Source organism: Colletotrichum orchidophilum (genome assembly GCF_001831195.1).
Source record: "Colletotrichum orchidophilum strain IMI 309357 chromosome Unknown Scaffold_13.1, whole genome shotgun sequence".
Lineage (NCBI taxonomy): Eukaryota > Fungi > Ascomycota > Sordariomycetes > Glomerellales > Glomerellaceae > Colletotrichum > Colletotrichum orchidophilum.
In genome coordinates this window covers 292449-317909 of record NW_019172969.1, presented here as the reverse complement: position 1 = coordinate 317909, position 25461 = coordinate 292449, and the positions used below count along the sequence as shown (strand labels likewise).

Sequence of the window (25461 nt, the reverse complement as noted above, 5' to 3'; positions counted from 1 at the left end):
TTTTGTTCATTGTTGTGGAGTCTACACTCAGGATGCGAAACCGAGGACGACACAGGATCACTCCCTACGTCGTGCCCCCCCCCCCCCTCTCCGACGCGGCTATGATCTTCCACGCCATCTCCAGCAGCTCGGTCGCTATCACGTCCATTTCACCAAATAAATCCGTATCCGGCTCCCCCCCGGGCCCCCCCCCCCCCCCCCCCCCCCCCCCCCCCTCTCCGACGCGGCTATGATCTTCCACGCCATCTCCAGCAGCTCGGTCGCTATCACGTCCATTTCACCAAATAAATCCGTATCCGGCTTCCCATCGTACACGGCACACCACGCGCCCTTGAACCCGCTCCATTCAGCCGCCGATGCATCCCACATGTGCGCGGCAGCAAACTAAGCCATTCCTCCGTCGAAGCTCTCCAGCACGGGCTTGTAAACCCTAGGGTCAGGCTTGCCGTTGCCGTAGATGTAGTCTCGCTCCGCCGCCTCGATCCAGGCGAAACTCGGGAGTGTAGGTTTGTCGTTGTACTATGCGACTTTTGAGCCTCGACGGGTCTCAATGGCTCGGGGGGTTGTATCGTAGGCTATGCAGGTGCCCACGATGTCGAAGACGACGTGTTCCCTTGGTGATTATAAGGCGATTTGTGTGATGTATGTGTGGAAATAAGCGAGTATTCACTCAGCGACTTTGATAATGAGGGGATTGCTTTTGATAGGTATGGCGAGAATAATGATGGTGACTCTGGTCTTGAAGATTCGTATGCGTCCATCACGACCATTTCAACCATTGAAATTAGACGACCATCAAGCAAAAGGCTATAGATAGCTTCATCACCGGTACCCCATCGCCCTATCTCGGCGCCTGGGCCCGCAGGGGATGGGCGGGGATACCGCAACATGCCACGACAACCCCTCCACGCGGGGGTCAGAACATTCCGCCGGTCTCTGAGTACTATTAACGAAGCTATTCCTTCCACATCGCCTAAATAAATTACTTTAAAATATTCAGAAAATACCTAAGGTATGCCTTCATAACTAGAAAATTTATGTTGATTTTTTTCGGCTTGTTAGGATGTTGATAGGCTGACGAGAACAGAGAGAGCGGGTGAGGACCGGCGGAATCTTCTGACCACCGCGTGCCCTCTTACTCCAGGCTCCCCTGGGGGCTCTCCTGGTGGATCCGATGAGCCGGTTGCGTATCACTTGACGGGCGATCAGTCCGAGAAAGCATTCCCGAAAGAAACCACAGGCAATTCCCGATCTTGCATGATAAGCTACCAGCCGCCAGCCGCGCCACCTGTTGCTTCCGCCCGGTGGTCATCATCCTCCCGACTCAGACTGTGCGTTGCGGTTGTTAGTTTACCCAACAGTACGACAGAAGAAGTTCATTCGCCAGTCATCATTCATGTCCTCATTACTCAATTTCTCTCATTTTCAGAAGTTTAGCTCAAAGAAGGGCTTTATGTTTTCTAGGCCATCATCGGCTCTGTCATTATGGTATAAATAGGAAAAAAGCTTCCTAAACTGCAATCCCCCATTTTGGGCCTACCCTGGGGGCTGAAAATCCATGCTACGCTATCCGCCATTTTTTGTTTTCCCGTCCATGCCATGCTTTCGTGATACAATTTTACAGGGAAGAAAAAGTCTTCTCAAATGCAGAGATCAAAATAGGAACTAAAAACGTTTGTTAGACTTTTGCTCTTGTAGACTTGTTCAAAAGACGTACCATGTGCCTCCTCGAAGATGAGCATGGGGCGGAGACGGATCGTCTCCTTGCCGCAAGCACCAATGTTGACGCCGAGGCGCTTCATCGACCCCGTGACCGCCGAGGCGCTCTGGGTGTCGAAGGCGACGTAGGTTCCCTGGCCCTTGCCGCGGAGGTTCATGACGTGATCGGGGTACTTTTGGGCGAGCTTCTCCATCTCGGAGTAGAGGACCTCACCGACACGAGCCTACAAACATGTGTAAGTGGGAAAACCCCCAACAGGTTGCCATGGGAACACATACAGTTTGCTCCACGAGCTTCTTCTCACGAATCTCGTCAATGACCGCCTTGCAGACAATGACACGGGCGGCATCACCCATCCAGCTATAGGTTCGTTAGCGGCGATCAAGGATCATAACATTGCTCAGAAGCACTTACGTGTTGAACTGACGGTAAGCCTTGTCGGGGACCAGCATACGGTCGCCAAAGTAGTATCCGGCAGTCTGCGCCTTCTTGGAGAAGGTCACGATATCGGGAGGCGAGGTAAGGTTCCAGTGGGCGTGGCCCCAGAATTTTCCAGTCGCGCCGAAGCCTACCGATCACATGAGCACGACTGCATAGAGCGCCAAGGTCGGAGTTACTCACCAGTCTGGACCTCATCGACAATCATAACAACAGCATGCTTCTGCGTGATGTCGCGCAGACCCTGGAAGAAGGCGGGAGAGGCGTGGTTGTCACCGCCCTCGGACTGGATAGGCTCAACAATGACAGCGGCAACAGGGCAGTGCCAGCTCTGTATCAGCTCCTCAACCTCCTTCAAGCAGCGCTTCTCCTCGGCCTCGTTCTCGGCCGCATACTTGTCCAAGGGGTACTTTAGGGCGGGGAAGGAAGCCTGCGGCCAGTTGAACGAGGGGATGTCGAGCTTGTGGACGGCCTTGGACCGCGTGGTGGACAGACTGCCGAAGCCACGGCCGTGGAACGAGTTCTTGAAGCTCATGATGGCCAGCTCGGGGGAGCCCGGGGTGGTGTTGTGCAGGCAGGAGTGGATCTCCTCGTGGGACCACTCGGCCTCGCCGCGCTCACGGCGGCGGTAGAGCATGAAGGCGGCCTTGTAGGCCAGCTCGTTGGCCTCGGAGCCGGACTGCGCCGTGAAGATGTGGTTGAGCCCTTCGGGGGCGGCCTTCATGAGGCCGTCCTGGAGGAGGTCGTGCCAGGCGCCCGAGGGGAAGTTGCCGATGGCGGGTCTGTTGACGAGGGCGGAGATCATCTCGGGCGACTTGGCGGCCGCGATGAGAGTGGGGTTGTTGTAGCCAACCGGGATGGAGGCGATCTGGGAGTAGCTGTTTCCGCGGCGCGCGAGATTAGCGAGCTGTGGGGGTCGATTGGCCATGCCGGAAGATGATCGGCGGCGGCTCCGGGGGGGACCAACTTACACATCAAGATACTTGTTGCCGTCAACGTCGACGATGCTTCAAAGTCCTATTGTTAGTTCGACTTTCCGGCAGAACAGCTGTGGGATGCTGCGTACTAGTTTCCGGAGCTTTTGTCGTAGTCGACGACGAAGTGAATGGCACGGGCATCGAAGAAGGTGTCCAGCTTCTTGGCACTGGCCTTGGAGATGGGTCCAGGGACCTCTGTGGTGACCGAGTGCTCAATGACGGCGGGCATCTTGAAGGTCTGATCTTCTTTGAGCGACTAAACGGTGGTGATATTGTGGGCGTGGAGTCTTTGAGATGTGCGATGCAGTGTTTGTCGTTTTGTTTAAAGGCTGTTGAGGCTTGTTTTTTAAAAAGTATCTGATCATCAAGCGCAGGGAGTCGAGTATTTATCGTCCGAGAAGGTGCCCGAGAGCTTCCGTTTACCCCTCGATCTGAGAGCCGGCCACGATCCGACCGGTCTTCAGCCGGGCTCCATCCGGGCCCAGGCCTAGAGAAACGACCCCACCAAATCTCCAGTGTATCCAGCATGGTCCATTCTAAAAAAGACCGGTTGCGGCTCATGACGTACTGCGGCGTTGTTGGGTTGGGGGCAGAGTTTCAGTCTCATGGAATTGGTCTGATTTCTTGCCAATTACGGATAAGGCGGGCTCAAATCACAAGATGTGTTAAACCCCTCCGAACGCCCCAACCCCGGGCCCGGGCCGGTCCCACTCAAAACCCAATCGTCGTTCCCACACCGGTATCAAACACGCGGCGATGTCGCACTGCTACCAGGACCATTGCCGATTCGATACCATCGTGAAGGAGTTCATATAAATGGTCGGCCGCTCGAGGCTGTTCGGCTTGCGGCGGCAGATCTGTAGACATCAGACCACCTTTCTGCAGGAATCAAATCGAGGTGCATTATTTGTTACTAACAATGGCATCAGTTGCACACCAGGTGAGTGGGTCCGCCGTCAAAGGACATGAGCCCTTCGATACGCGTCATGGATTTGGTTACTGAGTCGATTGATGCAGTTAAAAGATGCTTTTCTTCTGAAGACATCATGCTACGTGAACGGGCAATGGGTTGGCGCCAAATCTGGCAAAGTCTTCTCAGTCGAGAGTGAGTGCAGTACACCACTACAGAAACATCTGAGTGAGCAGCCGATCTGATAACCGCATCAGACCCTTCAACTCTCTCTGAGGTAGCCAAATGTCCCGAATTCGACGACAAGGACACCGAGGCATCCATTCTCGCCGCCCACGATGCCTTCAAGTCCTTCCGCAAGACCCCTGCGCGGGCCAGAGCTCGCCTCCTCAGGAAATGGTACGACCTCATGATGGAGAACGCCGACGACCTCGCCAAGATCATCACCATGGAAAACGGCAAGCCTCTGGCAGACGCAAAGACCGAAGTCGGCTACGCCGCGTCCTTCTTCGAGTGGTTCTCCGAGGAGGCGCCCCGGATCTACGGCGACACCATCCAGGCGAGTAACCCCAGCTGCCGCCTCGTGACGCTCAAGGAGCCAATTGGCGTCTGCGGCCTCATCGCTCCCTGGAACTTCCCGGCCGCCATGATCACGCGCAAGGTAGGCCCCGCGCTGGCCGCCGGCTGTACCGTCGTCGTCAAGGCTCCTGCCGAAGCGCCCCTGACGGCACTGGCTCTCGCGGAGCTCGCTCATCGCGCGGGCATCCCCGCTGGCGTGGTCAACATCATCACGGCCCTGGATAACACTGTTTCTGTGGGAAAGGTTTTGACGAAGCACCCGATCATCAAGAAAGTGTCCTTTACGGGCTCAACAGGCGTCGGAAAGCTGCTGATGAACCAGTGCTCTTCAACACTAAAGAAGTTGTCCTTTGAGCTCGGAGGCAATGCACCATTCATCATTTTTGACGACGCGGATCTGGACGTGGCTCTCAAGGGCTTGATCGCGTCAAAGTTTAGAATCTCGGGTCAGACCTGCGTCTGTGCCAACCGGATCCTGGTGCACAGCAGCGTGTACGCAAAATTCTCGCAAATGGTTGTGGACGCCATCAAGACCTTTGTCGTTGGCGACGGGTTCGGCGAGAAGACGACACATGGACCCCTGATCCACAACCGCGCGGTCTCCAAGGTCGACGAGCACGTCAAGGACGCCGTGTCCAAGGGCGCCCGCGTGCTCCTCGGCGGTAAACCCCTGGCTGAGCTGGGACCAAACTACTTTGACCTCACCGTGCTGGCGGACATGAAGCCCGGCATGAAGGTTTGCTCCGAGGAGACCTTTGGTCCCGTGGCGGCCTTATTTGCATTCGATACGGAGGAAGAGGCCGTCGAGCTTGCCAATGATGCGGATGTTGGTCTTGCGGGATACTTCTTCAGCAAGGATGTGTCGCGGTGCTGGCGCGTGGCGGAAGCGCTGGAGGTCGGCATGGTCGGCGTGAACATTGGTAAGTGTCTTTTGAGAAGTACTTGATGGAGAGGGTATACTAAGTCGGCAAATTTAGGAGCTATTAGCGACCCAGCGGCACCTTTTGGAGGCGTTAAGCAGAGTGGATTCGGACGCGAAGGAAGCAAATACGGTATCGATGAGTTTTTGGTCACGAAGATGGTCATGACAGGCATTGAGTAGGGTAATTTCTTTCCATGTCATATCTTTAGAATAGACTATACCCTACGTTTTTTCCACAGTCAAGTATAGCTTGCCTTCAAAACTATCGGTGGTGAGAATCTGCAAGCGAATCTAAAGGCACCAAATAGAACTTATGTGATCGGCGGTCATTCTTCCTCTCTATGCGTCAAGCCTCGAGCTTAGCACTAGCTCTTTGAGCCGACGAATTGGGGGTGGTTGAATACCCATCATCGAGCCCTCACAATCTTGACCCCCCCTTCCTGTACTTATCTCCGAGTTTGATTCTCTCAAGAAGGTTCTCCGGCAAAATACCTTGATGTTGCCTTTCCCGCCAAGCTGCCCACTCCCTTGCCATTTGGAACTCCATCTCTTTCGCTCGCTCTTGTTCCACCTAGGCTCTATAAATCTTAATCCACTTGTTTATCTTGGAGAGGGTCTCGGAACGTTCGTCGCCGTGTACCTCTTTCACACTCTGGATCACCAGCTGCAGCTCTTTTGCCTCACCATATCGACCTTCCCAAGAGCAAGCGCAGGCCATGCGCGAGAGCGCAAAGCTGCCCAACTGTGACGACCCGCGCTTGAAAACATCTGCGAAGAGTCTGACGTTTTGCCGAAATGTGCTTTCCGCTTCACTCGACGGCTGTTGCAGGGAGGATCGGAGCGTAATTCAGCATAAGCAGCTAGCATGAGATCAGAGGGGATGTTCGTCACGTTTCTCCTTGCTCATCTCGTCTCATCTCGAATAGTCAGGATGCAGGATCTGGGCATTCGCCTATCGTCGAGTGTGGTACAAAGCTCCCCAACGACCTGAAGCGTTGTATTTACCCGCTTGCTTGCGATTTAGAGGCTTCCAAGTATGCGAGAAAGTCAGCAAGTGCCTTGAAGGTTGATCCGGAAATGCCGTCTCTATTTTGTGCAGGCTCGTATCCCAGACCGACCATACAGTCTTATCGTAAGACGATAGGTCCTTGAAGGTTTCGGCCTTCAACATGTAGTCTTTGTGCCGTCTGAAGTTTTTGAGATAAGGGAAACTGCATTCTGAGTAGAGTGATTGGTATTTCCCGTTTTCTCGTCGTCGGTAGCACTGGCTTGAATGAAAGTGCCTGCAAGATGAACCGCAAGAGCAAGTCTTTCCAAGTTGTCGCATAAACCCAGAGAAAGATTGTGGACTTCTTGAGCGACATCATCGGCACTTAGACCCATGTACTGCAGGAGGAGGGACTGCGCCTCGGACGCTTCCACATCCCCGACACTTATGAGGCTGCTTCCGGGAGGGAGATGCGAGTGACCCATGGTATCCCGACTCGTTCTAATGACATGCCGATGGAGTCTAGCTGGAATAACGTATTGTATACCGGTATCGAAATCATCAGCATCATCTACGATGAGAAGCCATTCGCCATAGGTGTTGTCATGGGTCTGTAGCCAATCCAATACAAGCTGTAAAACAGTGTCATCTTTGAGCAGGACTTGGTCGATCGTTCGTTGGTCTTGATCCGCTCCCATGCAGTGTCAGGGTTCGACCTCAGGCCATGCACGAAGACCAGACTCGCGCATCAGAGTCAGTGGGATATTCAACGCCCAAGAGTTCAGCTCATCATTACTCAACACCATTCTTGAATCGTTCAGATTCAAAGGATTCGACAGATATCAACTCATAGTCGCTTTTCGGAGGATAGTGAGGATTATCCCATGTTGGTACCCATCTACGAAGGATGGAATGTATTATTAATAGAACAATTTCTACACAGAAAACTTTGGCGCAGAATGAGGGAATCGGCGACAGCGAAGTAAGGTGATTCATGTTTTCAGACCTCCTTGGAGGGGTTTGAAGGACTGTTTCAGTTTGAGATAAAGTTTGCCGAGTAATTGAAGATGAGCACTTCGAAAAGGGATTTGGGAAACTTTCTTAACCCCCCCTTCTGTGACACTTCCTAAATAGAACATCGTTGCTACGTCTCTGTCGGCACTAAAAGTATGCGACTTGCTTTGTCTTGAACGATCAATCACTTGTGTGATTATGCTATGTCTTGTTTACGTTCGATTGTCAGCAGTAAAAGCTCTGGCCGCAGGAGAACTATAACAGTGCTATAGCCGCTACGGATACATATCGTGGCTATTATTAAAGTGGCATCAGCAGCCGGGTGCAACGTTTACCAGACCTGACAATCTGGTAGCGCTAGTGAGCGCGGATATTTGCGAATAATATCCGTGGTCGTTAAACAGCTTATATGTAATCGCGACGCCGCGTCATTGATAGAGACATTTCTAGTCTGTGAGTAAGTGAACCGGGCCGGGTCACACGGACCAACCGGCCGGGAGACAGTATCCACTTTTCAACGGCTGTATCGTCGGTATCCGGGATGGTACTGCCGATGGCTGCGCTGCCCAGGCAGTTTAACGCACCGTTCGTCATCTATCCTTTGCAACCGGAAAGAGAGAAAGAGACCCCTCACGATTGATTCTCCCAACTTGCAATTTGGTTTTTTTGTACCGGGCTGCACGGTAGGTATGTTTAGGATAGAAACGCGGGGGGAATTACAGTGGATGGGGTGGAACGTGCGAACATATAGTCGCCGTCGCAGTGTACATTCCGAGCTGCTTCGGTCATCCTTATTGAGTTCTATCAAACTCTAATGAGAGAATTACCGATAACAATGCGGGGTGTGACTTGCACACGCACGCTCATTACGCTCATTACGCTGGGCGAGGTGATCGCCGGTGTTACGGGCTAGGCACACTCCCCGGGCTCGTACTACTCATACTACTTGAGTGCAGCCAAGCTGCAAGTCCCTGACTTGTAGTTACGCACTTTTTGATGCGTAGTCTCAAGGTTGGGCGAATAGCTCAGTTGGTTAGGTGTGCTGGTTGTCACTGATGTTCACACACGTGAGCCTTTCCCTTCACAGCCAGCACCCAATAACAGATAAGACTTTAAATAGCATTAGTCCCCTTCCTGTTGTGCACACGGTGTGTTGTCTCCGTGATCGATGCTTTTGCTTGAATTGCGGTTGAGTCCAGGTCAACCTAAACAGCCCGTTCACTATGGCTGGCAATAAGATAGAAAAGCCTCAACCAGAGGTTTCCGATGCGACGGACACGGCCGAGGCGTACACTGAGAAAGCCACACTGTCCGAGCACGACTTGGAATTGGAACAAGCATTGGCGAACTATGCTCCAGACTCTCCGGAAGAGAAAGCCCTTGTGCGTAAGCTCGACTAAACCGTGGTAGATTTCTCTCCGCCGGCTCGGCTGCTGTTCAAAATTCAATACAGTAGCGACGTTCGAGTCATAATGGCGCGAGAGTAAATGCGATTGCAGGGGCTGACGTTGTGGTTCGTGCATTTCTTTTAGCGTATATCGACAGGCAGAATATCGTAAGTCTATCGCGGCAGATTACACGCAAGGGTATCTAAACTGACTGGTCATAATTTACAAAGGGGAATGCCAAAGTTGCTGGCATGGAAATTGGAAGCAAACCTCAGACGCAAAGACGACCGTTACGCTGCCCTATCAATGGGTGTATGTGCCTTAGTTTCATCTGCACGCTCGTCTCCGTGACCGTATCGAACACGAAGGTCGTGTATACCATGCTGTGATTCTGCATTGCCGGCCTGTACACCGCGCTCCCGCTCATACTTCATTGGACTTTCTAGGCCATTTCGCTCCCTGCGGAAAAGTCCGTCGTGGCGGTGGCCCTGGTCAGCTCCGCCGGCAATCTCTCGGCGGTCTATGGCGGCAGGCTCTGTCCCTCGTCGGACGGCCCCCGGTTCGTAAAGGGGTTTGCGGTCACGGGCGCCTTCACCGGCTTCGGGAACACTCTGGCGGCACTAATTCCCCTCATCTTCTCTCACCTTACCAAGGAAGGCAACACCAAGGTTGAGATGGAGATCTTGGGGCGCGAGTGAGAGTTTGTTGAGAACACGCGAGCCCCTGGTGGAGTTTCAAGTCGTATGAGCTGCGAAATGGCATTCTGGGCAAAACCAAAACGACTCCCGGGTCGGGACGCTGGGGGGAGGGAGGGGAATCGAGTTCGATTCGCCTCCATCAGCCTTGGAACGGCAAGGAGGGGAGGGGTGGTACCGAGGAGTTAATATAAATGTATGAGACGCAACTTTGAATGGTACCTGGACAATTGACAGAGCCGTGTTTTATGGAACAGCGTTCCCTCTGAAGAAAAAGAGTTGTGGATCTCAGGGAACCACAGGTTCAGGCTGACCATGATGATTGGAGGCTATGGAGCAGCCGGTTCGCTTATGTCCGCCGGTCTGACCGCTGCTGCCGTGTGTACATGTGTCCCGGCAAGCAGAGCCGAGATCCAATTTTTGATGGTCAAAGGGAACAGGTCGGGAATACTGGGTGCTGTTCCCACAAGAGTTTCCATCTCACCGGAAAAGGCGACCCTTTGAAGAAGTGACGGGAACCACAATTCATCGTCGTCATCCTTGTGGCTTGAAATCGGATACCTTTCGAGATGTGGCTTCTGTGGCTCCTCGATATGGGGTTCTCAAGTTCTTTGTGGGCTGGGCAGCCAGGGCTTGAGGCTCAATCTATTTCTTGGCATGCATATCCTGGTCCCTGGAACCCTTGCCAGGCCAATTCTGCCCAGGATTGGATCTGACCCCTGAATAGGCACGGATTGCGAAAAATGTTAAATTAGCCGCCTACTTTTCATATCAGCCTGTCCAACTAACCCGTTCGAGGTAGCCGCTATCCACGCCAACCTGGCTCAAAATATGAAGGAGAGGCAGCCCGCACGAAGCAGAAAATGGCGCGTGTTTTTTTTGTTCTGCCTTCGATTGACTTTCTCTCCCTCCACAGACCAGGTCCTTGAAAAAAGGTTTCTTGTTGCAGCACGGGGGAAACTGACTGCCGCACTACACACGTGTAACCGAAAAGTTAAAATGTAAATCCATGAAGGAGCTTGGGCCAAATAAATGGAGCCTGATGCGACTACAGCGGTTTATGCTTAACAGATCTTATCCCTTCTCAGGACGACATATTACATAGTATGTGACATTGTCACACGTAGAGTCGGAGACGGACCGAGGCTGGAAGCTTGTTAGCTCATTTTCTCAGACCCCTGATTTGTTCTGATTTATTGGGTCTTTGGTGTGAACAACTAAGCGTATTTGTCTGTGCTGCGGTGCCCACGTTGTTATTGTTGTTGTTCGTACGATTGCTGGTAATGCTAACAAATGCCAGAAATACGTCATCAAAAGGAAAATTCCAATCGTTTCATCGAAACGACTTATTGAGAGCCTAGACTGCATGTTGGACTACTTTCCCCAAATCTCAAATGTCCTTAGCGGCGGAAATTCATCTGGGCCAATGTTTGCACCTTGCAGACGGAGTGGATTTCCTCGCAAAAAAAAAAGAATGGTACCTCAGGACGCGAACTGCCGCCCGTGGACAGAGTACTGGCTAGGTAGTTTGGACACCCCGTGAAATCTTCCTGCAGCAGGTCCTACCAAGCTCCATCACTGGAAGTCTCTAGCCCCCCCCCCCCGGCAACCACACTTCCCCCTACGCGGCCCTACCAGCGGAGGTCTCTGGTCATCCTTTCATTGATGGAAGTGACGCCACATAGCGAGTGCGAGACTGTGCGCCAAGCCAAACATCTTTATCGACGGCCCGATTCGGATTGTGCCGCCGAAGCTATCACCACAACCCCGGGTCGGATGGGTGTGCCGTGGAAGATGAAGGGGTTACAGACCGCATCAGTTCCCCACGAATCAGTGGGGACTACCCACCACTCCGTCCCTCGAACAAGTCGGCTCCGGCACCCAACCCAACGCCATGAGTTCTCGGAAAGTAGTGTGGGTGGATTAAGCAATATTCCTCGGCCGAATACACAATTGGGGCCCTTGAGGGGCCTTCCGGAAGGGCTTGAAGGATTGAGGTGCCGTGAGATGAGGTCGTCGTCTGCCCTATTGCCGGGGAGGGGGGTTCGTTGGTGGGTTGGTGGTTAGGGGGCTCCCACCTTGTAAAGGAGAGGAGGACACGGAGCGCATGGATGAAGGGGTTTGAAGGAGCATGGCGGCGAACGGCACAGTTTCCAACAAACATATATCATCGTTCTTGAGCCGCGCTCTTTGATTTTGAAGATCTTTTTCTTACTCCAGCGGCTTTCGTCCTCTTGTCTCTCTTTTACATCCGACCAAACATATTCGTTCTTTTATTTCTCCGTTTTTATTTCTGCTTCTTCTTGCGAAAAGCCTTACAAACATGAGATCTGCTCTTCTGTCCGTGGCACTGGCTGCCTTTGCCCCCTTGGCCCTCGCCGCCGACGCCGTCTCTGGCGCCGCCGAGGGCTTCGCCAAGGGCACCACCGGTGGTGGTAACGCCAGACCTGTCTACCCTTCCACCACCGCTCAGCTCGTCTCCTACCTCACCGACTCCACCGCACGCGTCATCGTCCTGACCAAGACCTTTGACTTCCGCAATACCGAGGGTAGAACCACTGCCACCGGCTGCGCTCCCTGGGGTACCGGCTCTGCTTGCCAGACTGCCATCAACAAGGACAACTGGTGCAACAACTACCAGCCCAACGCCCCCAAGGTCTCCACAACGTACGTAGAGGATCATTTACATTCCATATTGTGTCATTTACAATGCTCATTCCTTTACTTAACAGCTACGACAACGCTGGCTTGGACCCCATCAAGGTCGGCTCCAACAAGTCCATCATTGGCCAGGGCAGCAAGGGTGTCATCGTTGGCAGGGGTCTCCGTATCACCGGCGGAGCCAAGAACATCATCATTCAGGTATGAGGGACTGCTTTCATTTGCATTGACCAACAGTAAGGATGGCCAGGGGCTAAATACCGGTGCTAGAACATTCACATCACCAACCTGAACCCTCAGTACGTCTGGGGTGGTGATGCCATCACTCTCGACGGCAGCGATCTCGTCTGGATCGACCACGTCAAGACCTCCCTGATCGGCCGCCAGCACATTGTTCTCGGCAACGGCGCTTCCAACCGTGTCACCATCTCCAACAGCGAGATTGACGGCTCTTCCCCCTGGTCTGCCACCTGCGACGGTCACCACTACTGGGGACTCTACTTCACCGGCAGCAACGACATGGTCACCTTCAAGAAGAACTACATCCACCACACCTCTGGCAGAGCCCCCAAGGTTGGCGGCAACACGTAAGGACAACCCCTAGACTCTTCCGTCTCTCGAGCATCTCTCGGGAACATTGTGTCAGCGAACTCCCCACTAACAACTACGTCTAGTCTCCTCCACGCCGTCAACAACTACTGGTACGCCAACTCTGGCCACGCGTTCGAGGCCGACGCCGGCTCCAACATTGTCGCGGAGGGCAACATCTTCCAGAACGTCGTCGCCGCCTACCAGACCGGCCTCGCCGGCCAGGTCTTCGCCTCCCCCGACACCACCACCAACGCAAGGTGCTCCGCCAACGTTGGCCACGCCTGCCAGCTCAACGCCTACGGCGCCAGCGGCTCCCTGGCCGGCTCCGACACCTCCATCCTGGCCGACTTTGCCGGCAAGAACGTCGCTTCTGCCGGCACCGCCAACGACGCCAAGGCCGTTCCCACCAGCGCCGGCTTTGGCAAGCTCTAAGCGATTTGCTTGGAGAACTTGCTTCTTCCTCTATCTCCTTTTGGAGTCTTTCAGTGGTTGTCATTGAGGGTTGAGTCGGATACCCGCAAGAGGCCAATGGTAGATTCATGTACATATCTTACTACTTTACTGTCGAGGACGTAAATACAATGCTTGATGCATCACTTGTTGCACATATTAAGTAAAGGAATGGGGTTTCAGCCTGTTATGCAGGTAAAGCCAGCTGTCGTGCCAGTTCCGCCGAATAGGTCTCGAGAAATATATCTCGAGATTCTGCAATTAAGGGCAGCTGCGATCTGCATCATAGGACCGGAACACTAACAAGTTATGAGGATGGTGGAGTGTGCTCCGATAATATCAGGCCATGTAGATCCCACATATATCTTCCAGACACGGAGGTCTATTCCAGCTGAATCATTGGCGTTTGGAACCCCTCGCTACTTTGGGCTGCTCTACCAGAATTTATTGTCAACTACTTCTAGTGTGAATCACCCCTGACAAGGGTAGATTGAACCAGCAGGTGTCTCTGGATTAGGAAGACGTTTTGTGATTTTATTGTTCCATTTTTAAGCAAATCTAATAGACGATAGTGTTGGCTTACAAGTGCCACTTTGCTGATACGCTTCCTTCGATCCATCTTATCGAGAAGGCTCAAGGTACTTAGGTACCAAGTAGGCATTGAATAACATGATTACCTAACAGAACATGTTTTCGTTGTCAGCGGTCATTTTGGGAAGAAGTTGTGGAACTCGGCGGCGGAGGGCCCCGGAGAGACGGGCTGACTGTCCCACACATTGAAGCCCCGATGTGCCCCACCCGGACCCGAAACCCCAGGACTTTGTTTGGCCTCCGTGTCCTCCGATTCACAAGGTGCCCCCGCCGGAAAGGTGTTACTGATTCACAGGCGGGAGAAAGCTTACCACCGAAGTACAAAGCCAACCTTTCCGGCACCTTCTCGACGATATCTACCTCCCCCCCCCCCTCTTTCCTCCTCCTTCTCATCCAAAACAACAAACAATCCCGGACTCGACACACAAAGACCTGCCACCGCGCCAGATTGTAGCACGTTCAACCTCCGAGGTGAAGATATCAACCTCCACAACTGGATTCCACACAGTGAGTTGCCTGCGAATATCGAATTGTAAAGTTTCTAACGCAGGCGTATGGGCCAGTCAAGATGCCCGAACCCTTGCTAGGCACCTTTTTGGCCTTCGCCACTGTCTTCCAGTTGGTTATCTATGGGGCGTACACATACAAAATCTCTGGCGGTCCTCCCGACTGGGACGCTTGGCGAGATAGACAAGCGCGCATCGAGAGAGCCCAGGAGAGGCGTGCCGAGCGTGAAGAGCAGCGCAGAGAAGATGCCGCCTTGCTTCGCCAGCTTGCTCAGAGAGCCGCCGCCTTGAAGCAGCTCGAGGAGGAGCGTGCTGCCGAAAAGGCAGAGATGCGTGGACAGGAGGAGAAGAAGAAGAAGAAGGACATCTGAACTGGGCTACACACGGCGAAAAGCATCTTCCATGTAATGTGGCGGACAAGTCTTGTTGGCATGGTAGTGATGGAGCAGAGAGGGAGGCGTATGCCCGGCGACTAGACGGACGAGGACACACCTATTCTATCCCCGCGCACCAGTAAAGCAATGGAAGATCCTTCCCTGACCCTGAACTCTTCCTGACCACCCACCTTTAATATGGCTGAAATCGCGTACGAGTGAACCGTCAAGGACACAAACTGCGCCGGATCCGTCGAGAAGATCTCATCCAGGACCTGCTGTTTCCGCGCCACGTGCTCCTCCGTAGTCTCAAATCTATCAGCCTTCCAAAGCTGGTCCTCCTCCGTGAAGCCCGGCTCGATGATGTACCTCGGATACGCCCTCCCGATCCAGCTCCTGGGGCCCCTTTTGTCGCACGTGTGGTCGGTCATGCGCTCTCTTAACCCTTCCTTTACGAGAGGCCGAAATTCCTGCTGCTGGCCCCTTGCCTCGACTAGACTACCAAAGGCAAGTCTACTCGTCTCGAGGCATCGTCGGAGCGGGCTGGTGTAGAAGGACGCCGGGAAGGGGACCCCCTCGACTGTTGTCGCGTGCGCCCAGAAGGTGCCGAGGTCTTTTGCCTGCTGGATGCCTGTGTCGACCAGTTCTGCGTCGAGCCATGTGACGACGCCGTCGCCGTCGAGGTGTGACCAGTATCTCTATTGCTTTTTCAGTGGTTGGATTCATCAAGGTATTGTTGGGGGGGGGGGGGGGGTTTCTGCTCACATCCCACTCAGCCGTCCCGACCTTGGCTGCTTGGACGTTATGGAACCCAAGTCCATGCCTTGTCAGATATAAAACCTTGTAGTCAACGCCATCAGGGCTCTCAGCGTTTAACCTGTTGACATGAGCAGCAAACCGTTCCCAGGGCTTGGCCTCTCCGGCAACGGCAGCCGCGTCTCCAAACTCTCTATTCAGGAGCCCGAGGTTTGGCTGCGTGGTTGCTTTCCCGTTCGTACTTTCATCGGCAGCCTTGTAATAGTCCACAAAGTATTCGGGCAAGATTGTAAACTTGTGCTGACAGACGGGGCCGGACGTTGCGGCCATTTTGAGAGCGGCGAGGAGGAGTGCGGGGAAGAGGCTCTGAGGAAGCATGAGCTAAGGTAGCTAGCTGGCAACGGTTCGATGCAAGATGGACGAGATGAAAAAGGTCCTAGTTTGGGGTTTCGTGGGGGCTAGCTCGATAAATATCTGCGCGAAATATGAACAAGGCTTTTTGAGGCAGAGCAAGTGCCGGCCCGGATCTGGGCTAAACTCTGACGGCGTTTTAAGCTTCAGTCTCATGGCGGGATTTCACGCTAGCCTAGCCCCTCAATTCCCATGCCCGCCTAGAGATCTGCCTCGGTGAGGTGAGTTGCGGATACTTTGGCAATGAGACGTGGTGAGCGAACAAGATCAACATCTGCCATCTCGATTAACCAGACCGACGATGCAATGCGCTCGAGCCAGGTCCAGCTCATGGCGAGCATCTACAGCTCAGCCTCTTCCGTGTTCGTCTGGCTAGGCGAAGAAGACGGCCACACGGCCCAGGCACTACGCCTCATCAACCACTTCGCGACGATAGACACACAACATCTGAGTAGCCTCACACCACAGAGCACAACCCATAGCCGACCCTCACGAGAATGGTGAGATCTTCCTTGCGACGTCCTCCTCCACGACCCTAAATCCTGGGACGCCGTACGGGCCCTCTTCCGCCGCAACTGCTTTGCCAGATTGTGGATCATCCAAGAAGTCGTCCTGGCACGCCAGGCCGTCGTGCTCTGCGGCCACCAGACAATCTCGTGGTCGCACCTCGAGTTCGCACCTCGAGTTCGTCTCCCACTTGTTCTCCACCAACTCGTGGTTGGGCTACTTTCCTCAACGAGTCTCATTCGAGACAGCTCCCCCGGGATCCTGCCACTACAATATGCCCACGATCCTCAAGGCGAATAAAGTCTCGCGTCGGGAGAGCGAGGGCTACGCCAAAGCCCTCGCGCACGCGCTAGTCCGCACGCGGCACTTCCGCGCCACGGATCTGAGACAGGCAGCGGCTGCGGCCGGTGTACGGCAAGGAGGCCACCGTGGGATCCGTGTAAGTCGCCGCGGCTGTGCAGATCTTGGAGGACACTGAAGACGTTTTTCTGCTGTACTCCGTTGAGGGGAAGAAGTTCCAGTGCGCTGAGCTGCCTTCTTGGGTGCCGGACTGGCGGCGCGATAAAGCCTTGGGGTTGCGGATCACTGGGCACCGTCATTTCCATGCCTCTGGCGGGTTACCGCGGAGGCTGGTGATACACTAGTCGTTGAGCATGCTGGAGATACGGGCTTTGAAGATTGATGTGATCCGCAAGGCTGCTGAGACGAAGCACGAAATCTACTCTGGCGCGCCGTTTCCAACAATGATGAAGATCCTGGTGGGCGAGGGTTCTCGCGAGGATGGAGGAGTATTGAATGCGGTCTGTCTTATGCGTTGCATTCGAAGTTCTTTGAGACATCTGAAGGCCTTATCGGCCTGGGATCAGAGTGTTTCCAAGAGAATGACTCAATCTGGATAGTTCCTGGCTCACGCGTACCAGTGATATTCCGGGGAAAAGGGCCAAGTCATCACCGGCTAATAGGAGGTGCTTATGTCCATGGGATGATGCAGGGCGAAGCATGTGGGTCGAATCATGTCACGAAAGTGGCACAGACGTGGGAAACTCTGTTTGTTGTCTGAACTAAAGAGTTATTTTGGGATGCAAACAACGTTGAGTGAAAAGCCTTCGAGATTCGCTCGATTACCAACAGAACCGAAAGCTGAATAAACACTCTTTCCTCAGCATTGGAGCGGCATCCCAAGGAAAGCTGAGGCATCCAAGCAGTGGTAGACTTGGGGATGACATCTCAGGCCAGCTACGGCAGTGTAGAAATGCCCGCACCTATAAATGAACGCTGCCTCCAGGGTATCTTCGCATTACAGTACAGTAGCTATTATCCATATCACCAGGCATCACGATACCTCCCTTACTTTGTCAAATCAGACCGCTTGAGACGACTCCCAAAACTGTCCAGTGGCGTCTCCCCTTTCATACTTAAGCTTCTTATATCCACCAACGGTACCATGGATGGCCGTCCATGTGCGCACTGAAATGGAAACGAGCAGCGGCTAAGCCTGTGAACAAGAGCTATGCATTCATCCCTGGACAAGGTGTCATTGAACATGATGGCACCTATCCGAGTTAGCATCACAACGTCTAACGTGCTGAGTTTGATACTCACTGCGGCAGGATCTCGAATTGAGCAAGTCGAGAATCCCTTGAGGACATCCGTGAAAGTTTGACACCCAGTCGATTTCTTGGCCAGCAGGTCCAGTGGCGAAACTGAAGGGCCTAGAGGTTGAGCTGCCCTCTTCCTCCGCTCTCCATATCTCTTGTCGAAGAAGGTCTGCTAGCAATTTCGGCTCTGATCTGCATCGCTCGAGAATGCTTGATGGCAGACTGAGCACGTCCACCCTGGGGAGCTGCCTGCTCCTGTGCCGCCAACCAGTCGGCTCCGGGTCCTCTATATTGTAGAAAATGCCCCACCGCCGCAAGTGTTGGAAGTATTTGCTCAACAATCTGCACTCCTTGGACGAGAATTCGAACTGCAAAGGCTTTTCGAGCATCTCTGTCCGTGCAACCACCTCTTTGGGCCGGTTCACAACGTGAAAATAGTCTCGCATCAGCGACTCAAGCCGGCATCTCTCGTCAGCAGCGTGTTGATCGATCAAAACCAGCACAGAATTCGTCTGGATGCCTGACAGTGTACCGCCAGAAATCAGGTCTCGTCTGAGTTTCACCATGATAAACTTCCTGTCAACCTGGGATACGACCTCTGCTTCCATCAAAGCAGCCTTGGAAACCCGCCCAGAGAGCTTGATACTTGACGTATGGGCCCCATGCGAGCACCCAGTGATGTCAAGGTCGAGAGACTGAATGGGGCCTTGCTTAGATCCTCCCAATGTATCGGCCAGGTGAGGTATCGGGTGCTCAACGGGTTGGAAGACGGGATTCTCCCATCTGGAAAGGATTCCCTTGAGTCGATCGCTCGGCTGTTCAGCTTCTCGTCCACCACTTGGCTTGAAGAATTGCGAAGAAGAAGGCGATGAATTGATGTGAATAGCGTTGTCAGGCTTTGCCGGAGACGGTTCCAGCTGAGCTTCCTCTGCCTGACTCGACGGCCGAATGCAAAAGTTTGATAGTTCAGCAGGCTCAACTGGAGCGCTAGAAGTATGTGGATAGGCGCCTTCAGCGGGTTCGCCCCTCTTAGGCGACGCCGGCATCAAATCATCGAAGGGCTTGCGCAAAAGGTTTCCTGATTCGTCGAGGAACCGTAAACTAGGCTGAGCTGTCATTAGATCCTTATACGACTCTTCTTCTGCAGGGTGTCTGGTTGCGACTCCCAATGCGACTTCGGAAGACAGCGGAGTCGATGCGCCGGATTTTGAGGTGCCTCCAGATACCCGTCCTACCTTCACACGTTGCCATAGATCGAAAGGGGACTCTGGCCTCCGTTGCGGGGTAGCTGAGTTTGATCGACTAGTCGTTGACGAGACGGTCCGAGACCGGCTGCTGCCTTTTCGTCCCCCTTCTGTACTACGAACATCGTCTTCTTGATGCCTGCTACGAGAAGTTCCCTGGAGAGAAGTAGTGACATTATGGGGGCGGAAGTGGTGCTTCTTCAGAAATTCATAACAAACAAGCTTGAGCAGGTCAACCATGTTCGCAAGGGTGCGGTTCCGATCCTCAAGCAGATCTTCGAATGATGAAGTGACGAGAGAACGCACACGAGACGAGGAGCTGATTCTGAAGTAGAACATGGGCCACCGATCCAAGCCTCGCCTCGGCTTGGGAATCTTGCTTGGAATTCCCCCCGAACCTGAAAGAATGGTCTCAGGCGAATGAGTGAGAGCCTCCACACCCTCCTCTATAGCAAAGCCGGAGTTGACAAAGACACGATTGACCTCGCTGAATAGAATGTTGGTTCCGTGATCATTAGTCACAGGATGAATACCGAAGCTGATGAATTGAGCTCGACGCGTGGCCACGGGCTTCAGCGCTATGCATCCTTCGATGGCCAACTTCCCAACAGATGCGCCGATAGAAGTCCAGACGACTTGGTCCAAGCCGTCCAGAAGGCCTGATTGTGTCAGGATGCGTGATGAGCGAGCTACCATGTCCGACTTGGATGTTGTGTTGGGCCTGAAGCGTGTCTCATTGCTGTTGACGCTGTCTCGGACGGAGAGAGCCACAATTGAAGGCCAGGCTAACAGCAGAGCAGTGAGATCATGCACTAACCGACCCCATTCCTTCTCCACGGCGGCCTTTTCTGAGGCAACGGCTCTCTGCTTGACTCTGACGGCCATGGAGCCGAATAAGTCTCTAACGGTGACGCGAGTTCCATGGCTAAAGGTCACTAGGCGTTGTTCTGGCAGGGCAGGGATGTTGCGCGCCAAGACCTTCGAGTTGTGCATGGTGATTGAGTTTTGCGAGTTGTGGAGATGGTGATGGGAGGTGACGGAGAGGAGAGACAGAGCGGCAACAGAGGCTAGGCAGTTGCCGTTGGAGCCGTGGCACTCCAACTCGGGTGAGAATCTTGACGTATCTGTAAATATGTGAGAAAGTGTACTCTTATGTGTGAGGATGTCTAGCTCACGATGCTGCTTGACCAGTCCTCCATTCTCTCGAAATTCGAGAGGCAGAATGCCTAGCCCATCGTCCTCAACCGAGCAGTTGCCACGAGAGTAGTCAACAGTTATGTTGATCCTTGTGGCGCCTGCATCAAGGGAATTCTGGACGAGAGCGCATACGACGCCGTTGAGAGACGTAATGGTGGCTGAGGACCTGATACGGCGGATGACGTCCTCTGGCAGAGGCTTAATGGACATGACGGCGGCTGGGGAATCGAGGCGCCATGTCGGGACGCGTCAGGATGAGCCACCGGGGATGGTCGCGGATGTGCATGGGTGCTGGCAGTTTGCTGATTTACACGGCTATGGCAGCTGCCCACCAATATTTGTCGTGTACCTTGACGATGATAACTTCCACAGCTCTGCAAGGGCTGGCACTAAAGGCGACGTCAGGAACGGCGATAAGCAAGCGATTAAGTAAGCGACAAACAACCTGGAAATTGGCTTTGATTACCTAGGCAGGTACCACCTACCTACCCGGGATGGGGGGGGGGGGGAAGCGGGACAGAAGGGCGAGAGAGGTCGAACGCTGGGGTGGGGGTGGGTGGCCCGGGGGGGGCGGGGGGGGGGGGGGGGGGGGGGGAGGGGGGTTGTCAAAAGGGGTCCATGCCCATACCCGACTTATGTATAGTGGTGAGGTCTTATCCTTCTGCCCGTATAATAGTGGAAGTATGTAGAAATTATAAAGCGACCTTTAAGATCACGAATTACTAGTTTGTTAATGATACTTAAAGACATCTGTTCTATTTCTTCTCTATTAAAATGTTTAGAATAATCACATTTGTTCAGAGTGGGTCGATTCTGGGTAAAAAAACAGAAAGAAGGAAGGATTAGTGTCTTCGGGTTACGGATATACTATCCACACATCGTGTTCTAGATCCCACCAGCTCCGGTAAGTGCCTATGACCCCTAAGATCACTAAGCGTACATCCTTTCCGGGCACTGTTGAAAACCGCCCACCCCCCCCCCAGCCCGCATAGGTACCTTACCTTACCTGATAGGTAGATGAGATAACGGAGGCAGTCATTTCCGATCGCCGACAACCACACAACCTAACGCGAGGGCCTCAGGTGTGGCTGCCCCTGCTTCCAACCACACCAAGAAGGCGCAGTGAGTCTTTGGGTTTCAGCTTGAGCGCTAGATTTGGCAAGCGTCTGACAAGTGAGCTGGTAGCTTTTACCGTGGCTTGCGAAGTTGCGAACGGGTGTCGAGGGGGTTGGGAATGGGGCTGAGGACGACCTCATGCTACGTATACTCGATGGCGACTTTCATGAAACTGGGATGCAATGCTTTGCGACGAGACCTTGTCTCCTACGAAGGCGAGACTCGAGAAATTATTATTTAATGCTCTGTAGCTAGCGCAGATTGGAGGACTATAGGTGGCAGGCTCCATAACCAAGACAAAAAGCTCAAGCTGCCGTCTGATGTTGAGAAGCAAGTGGCTGATGGCCATTGTGTATATGTTGTCTTACAAGTGATTCGCAAGGATAGCCATAAGTGTCTGATGGAGATACGAACGCTCCAACTCTTCCTCAGGGTAGTTGGATCCTCTGGACTTTCCATCGCATCTTGAAAACGTATTTGGGGAACCTATATCGGTACATACCTTCAGGTAGATTCGACAAAGTCAAGAGAATGGAAAAGAGTGACCTCACACATCGGATGGGAACACGGCAGCTGCTATGCGTGGCTGGTGATTACCCACCGCACGGACAATGATGACATGATACGACATGGTTATTGATGGATTGATTTGCATTGGGTGCGAAGCAATCAGCAGCATGTAAGCAATTAATGAAGCTCACCTCAACTGGCCGTGTTTTCAGTAGGTAAGCTTTAGGGGTCCACGCTTCCGGGGGACCTTATATGTAGTGACCCCAGCCGGGCTCTTTGGGAGACGAGACTGGAATTCTAGCCGAAGAGTCTCCGCTAATAAGGTTGGGTCGGGTAGCACCATGCGCGCGTGGCACCGTCAAGTCGACAAACGTGCTTGGGCTCCCTCAGATCCAAGATACCTATTTTTTATACCTCTTCAACTCCCAACTGCACCAGAACAAGGAGGGGACTGGGAGATCTGGACAGATGGACCACCAACACAACCAACGCACGGTTTCAGACATCAGTTAGCAGACAGGCACGAAAGGCACGACAGGCTTAGTGGAAGTGGGCGAGAGCGACCCCCAAGGTCTCAAAGTTTCCAAGGTGGCTTCGTCCATGGACCACTGATATCTTGCTGATCGACCGTAGGGCGGGATGTGGACCTTGCTGTGGTTGCGCGGGTTGTACGGATATGTTGAGTTTCGCCCACCCCGATGATGCTGCTGCTGTCGTGTTCAATATTGAAAGAAAGCGTATGCTGTTCGAGTGCGGGTATGGTGGACGAAGGCATCTAGACATTTCTAGGATGACTTGGTGCATTGTAACTGAATTTCGAAAGAAAGAAACCTGAAAGACACTGCTCAACGTACGACTTGTTAAGATTTCGGGAGAGGAAGTTGCAAGAAGAAGACTGGCCGGGCTGGGCAGCGACGGCGGGCAGTGCGGCAGACTGCAGTGCCTGGGGCGTCTGGGCTGGGGCTGCGCGGTCCACTCAGCTCCACGCCTTTTGCCCCCCGTCATCCCAAATCGTTCTGGTCACCCTTTTCCTCTTTCCCTCTTTTCACGGGCCTAAGGTAGGCTCCACAACGGGCACCCAACACCAGCGCCAGCGCCAACGTCGAATCAACCTGCCGCTCTGCATTCATTGTCTTTGGCTCTTTCCCATCCATCCCACCTTCAGTGTTCCATTTCCAGTCCCATTCCCATTTCCATTCCCATTCTTGCTCCCGCTCTTCCCGTTCTCGATTTCGACCCTTTCGCCTCAACACAGCACACACCTTCTCCCTCCCGACCTACGACCTCCGACCACCGCATTTTGCTTACATTCCTCCAACCTTCCCGGCTCATCTCCTTCATTTCCGAACCCTACCCTCCCATCAATTGACGCTTCTCCTTGCCTCCCTCCGACAAGCTCAACACGCTCATTCGAACGCCCGCTCGTTTCTCCAGCCTCACTCCCACGCCGGATCTACATTTAACGCACCTTCTCCGCCCTATTTCACCACTCAAGTCCTTCACCGATCCCCCTTTCCGAACGATTCCCGACACCTGGCGGACACACTTCTGCGACAATTCCAAGCCTGCACGGCGACCGAATGGCTACAACAGAGGCCGCGCTGCAGCCGCACGGTAATTAACTCACCTTTCTTCCCGCATCTGCTTTCCCGCCGCTGCTGTCATCTGCCCAAGGCGCAATCCTTCGGCAGCTTCAGCCCGTGCCCTGTCGTCAATCGCCTCGGACATCACGAGAAACTGATAACATGGTAGATCGTCCCGATCGTGCTGGCCGGCGCCGTCCCTTCTCAACATGGGTCAAGAAGCTCACCAACTTCAAAAGCTCATCTTCTAGCGATGGAGGCGGCGTTCGCCTTCCCAGCTCTAAACGACAGCAGGCTAAGTTCCACGCAAAGATGAGAGCTTCCAAGAACAACAACCCCTATCCTCAGTCAGGCCGAGTAGGCTCCGCCAGCCATGCCGATGTCGACGTCGAGACCAGTTCCTATTCATTTTCAACCGCTCTGAGCGGGAGCGCAACATCCATTGAACGGTCTTCTCGCATGTCTTCTCGAATGTCTTCCGAGGATGGTCGCACCCCACCCACCGCGGGCGTAAGGTCCATGGCCCCCACGATTTCGACAGACAACGATGGCGCGCATTCCGTAGTTGCCCCCTCCCACGGCGCTCCATCCGTAGCCGGAACGAGTCGAACGATAGGCGGTGTCGAGTCTCGAAGGGGAGACAGCACATTTTCGTCCCCAGCACCGTCAGTGCGGTCATTGACGACGACTTTGACCACAATACAATCCATGACGCCAAATAACGGCGGCACCCATGTGCCAACGAACCCGACCAACAACGGTAATCACACCTCGCACCAGGGTCATACCCAATCGATTCATTTCAATCAACCATTCCCAACAGCACCGCCCGCCTCCGCCATCCCCGCTCATCTTGCGCCTGCGGGATCGGGCTCTGGCAATCCCACAACATATACTACAGCCACGGCCAACAACCTGCTTACCGACAACGCTTCCATCATCACTCTAGCCTCCTCGTCTCAACGTCGTCGCCGTCGCTCATTAGATACCGATGCCTCTGTTCGTGCCTTGGCTCCTTCCTCCCTCTGGGGCGGCAGTCGGGAAAGCCTTCCTCTGAGCGTCCTAAGCGCCAACATCGAACAGGGCGCGGGATTGCCGACAACTCCGGGCCTTCACCAAAGCAGCTCGCGCATAGCGAACGCCGAACGCACTAGTATATACTCGGCCACAGGCGTCGCCCCCGCCATACCTGGCGACCGGAACAGCTTTTATGCGAAGCAGAGCGGCACTGGAGATGGAGCGAGCGTTCGGAGCGGATTGCTGGGTCACGGTGGATCTGACAGCATCAGCGGGAGCATCGGTGGTGTGACCAGTCCACTGACTAGCCCACGAGAGACTTCGGAAAAGAGCGAAGTAGAAGACAGGGGCGATGGCACGAATCGGGTCAAGGACGACGAGGAGCGCTAAATATGACGATCCATCATTATTCACGACCATTTTCTCGCATTAATGAGTCTGGGGTTTGGGTGTTGGGTTGGCATCATAGGAGAGGACTGGCATGGTTCGGGATTTGGGATTGGGGTTTCATGGATATTATCCTCACGCGGCTCATACGCAGCCAGACTAACCGTGAGTCGAACATTGACGGAAATACATGCATTACGAATGAGGTCTGCGACTGACGCTTGCCATTCATTATTATGCTTTTGTTTTTTTTTGCAAGTAATTACCCAATTGTCGAGTGTTTACATACATGAGAGCCTTCGAACAGTGCTTACTTACACTGGCAGCACCC

General features: G+C 53.6%; 9 protein-coding genes across 9 annotated transcripts; 6 read left to right on the top strand and 3 right to left on the bottom strand.

Annotated features, from left to right (window-relative positions):
• Positions 1 to 1618: 1618 nt before the first annotated feature.
• On the bottom strand, positions 1619 to 3364 carry CORC01_02359 (4-aminobutyrate aminotransferase; the record flags this gene model as incomplete). The annotated part of the gene is made up of 7 exons (XM_022614009.1): positions 1619 to 1665; positions 1718 to 1943; positions 1999 to 2080; positions 2135 to 2288; positions 2342 to 3036; positions 3130 to 3165; positions 3225 to 3364. The coding sequence occupies 7 exons, from the start codon at positions 3362 to 3364 to the stop codon at positions 1619 to 1621; spliced, it is 1380 nt and encodes a 459-aa protein (XP_022479507.1).
• Positions 3365 to 4054: 690 nt separating this feature from the next.
• On the top strand, positions 4055 to 5726 carry CORC01_02358 (succinate-semialdehyde dehydrogenase; the record flags this gene model as incomplete). Its single annotated transcript, XM_022614008.1, has 4 exons — positions 4055 to 4075; positions 4153 to 4240; positions 4303 to 5544; positions 5602 to 5726. The coding sequence occupies 4 exons, from the start codon at positions 4055 to 4057 to the stop codon at positions 5724 to 5726; spliced, it is 1476 nt and encodes a 491-aa protein (XP_022479506.1).
• Positions 5727 to 8771: 3045 nt separating this feature from the next.
• On the top strand, positions 8772 to 9634 carry CORC01_02357 (allantoate permease; the record flags this gene model as incomplete). The annotated part of the gene is made up of 3 exons (XM_022614007.1): positions 8772 to 8934; positions 9081 to 9103; positions 9383 to 9634. The coding sequence occupies 3 exons, from the start codon at positions 8772 to 8774 to the stop codon at positions 9632 to 9634; spliced, it is 438 nt and encodes a 145-aa protein (XP_022479505.1).
• Positions 9635 to 11954: 2320 nt separating this feature from the next.
• Positions 11955 to 13315, top strand: CORC01_02356 (pectin lyase; the record flags this gene model as incomplete). Its single annotated transcript, XM_022614006.1, has 4 exons — positions 11955 to 12298; positions 12364 to 12493; positions 12563 to 12879; positions 12967 to 13315. The coding sequence occupies 4 exons, from the start codon at positions 11955 to 11957 to the stop codon at positions 13313 to 13315; spliced, it is 1140 nt and encodes a 379-aa protein (XP_022479504.1).
• A 1177-nt stretch (positions 13316 to 14492) lies between these two features.
• On the top strand, positions 14493 to 14801 carry CORC01_02355 (uncharacterized protein; the record flags this gene model as incomplete). Its single annotated transcript, XM_022614005.1, has 1 exon — positions 14493 to 14801. One exon carries the CDS (start codon positions 14493 to 14495, stop codon positions 14799 to 14801), a length of 309 nt encoding a protein of 102 aa, XP_022479503.1.
• A 101-nt stretch (positions 14802 to 14902) lies between these two features.
• CORC01_02354 (phosphoglycerate mutase) lies at positions 14903 to 15938 on the bottom strand (the record flags this gene model as incomplete). The annotated part of the gene is made up of 2 exons (XM_022614004.1): positions 14903 to 15502; positions 15570 to 15938. The coding sequence occupies 2 exons, from the start codon at positions 15936 to 15938 to the stop codon at positions 14903 to 14905; spliced, it is 969 nt and encodes a 322-aa protein (XP_022479502.1).
• A 276-nt stretch (positions 15939 to 16214) lies between these two features.
• Positions 16215 to 17401, top strand: CORC01_02353 (uncharacterized protein; the record flags this gene model as incomplete). The annotated part of the gene is made up of 4 exons (XM_022614003.1): positions 16215 to 16333; positions 16440 to 16917; positions 17123 to 17278; positions 17378 to 17401. The coding sequence occupies 4 exons, from the start codon at positions 16215 to 16217 to the stop codon at positions 17399 to 17401; spliced, it is 777 nt and encodes a 258-aa protein (XP_022479501.1).
• Positions 17402 to 17825: 424 nt separating this feature from the next.
• CORC01_02352 (uncharacterized protein) lies at positions 17826 to 20727 on the bottom strand (the record flags this gene model as incomplete). The annotated part of the gene is made up of 3 exons (XM_022614002.1): positions 17826 to 18031; positions 18081 to 20444; positions 20496 to 20727. 3 exons carry the CDS (start codon positions 20725 to 20727, stop codon positions 17826 to 17828), a joined length of 2802 nt encoding a protein of 933 aa, XP_022479500.1.
• A 2996-nt stretch (positions 20728 to 23723) lies between these two features.
• On the top strand, positions 23724 to 25133 carry CORC01_02351 (uncharacterized protein; the record flags this gene model as incomplete). Its single annotated transcript, XM_022614001.1, has 2 exons — positions 23724 to 23757; positions 23896 to 25133. The coding sequence occupies 2 exons, from the start codon at positions 23724 to 23726 to the stop codon at positions 25131 to 25133; spliced, it is 1272 nt and encodes a 423-aa protein (XP_022479499.1).
• Between the last annotated feature and the right edge of the window lie 328 nt (positions 25134 to 25461).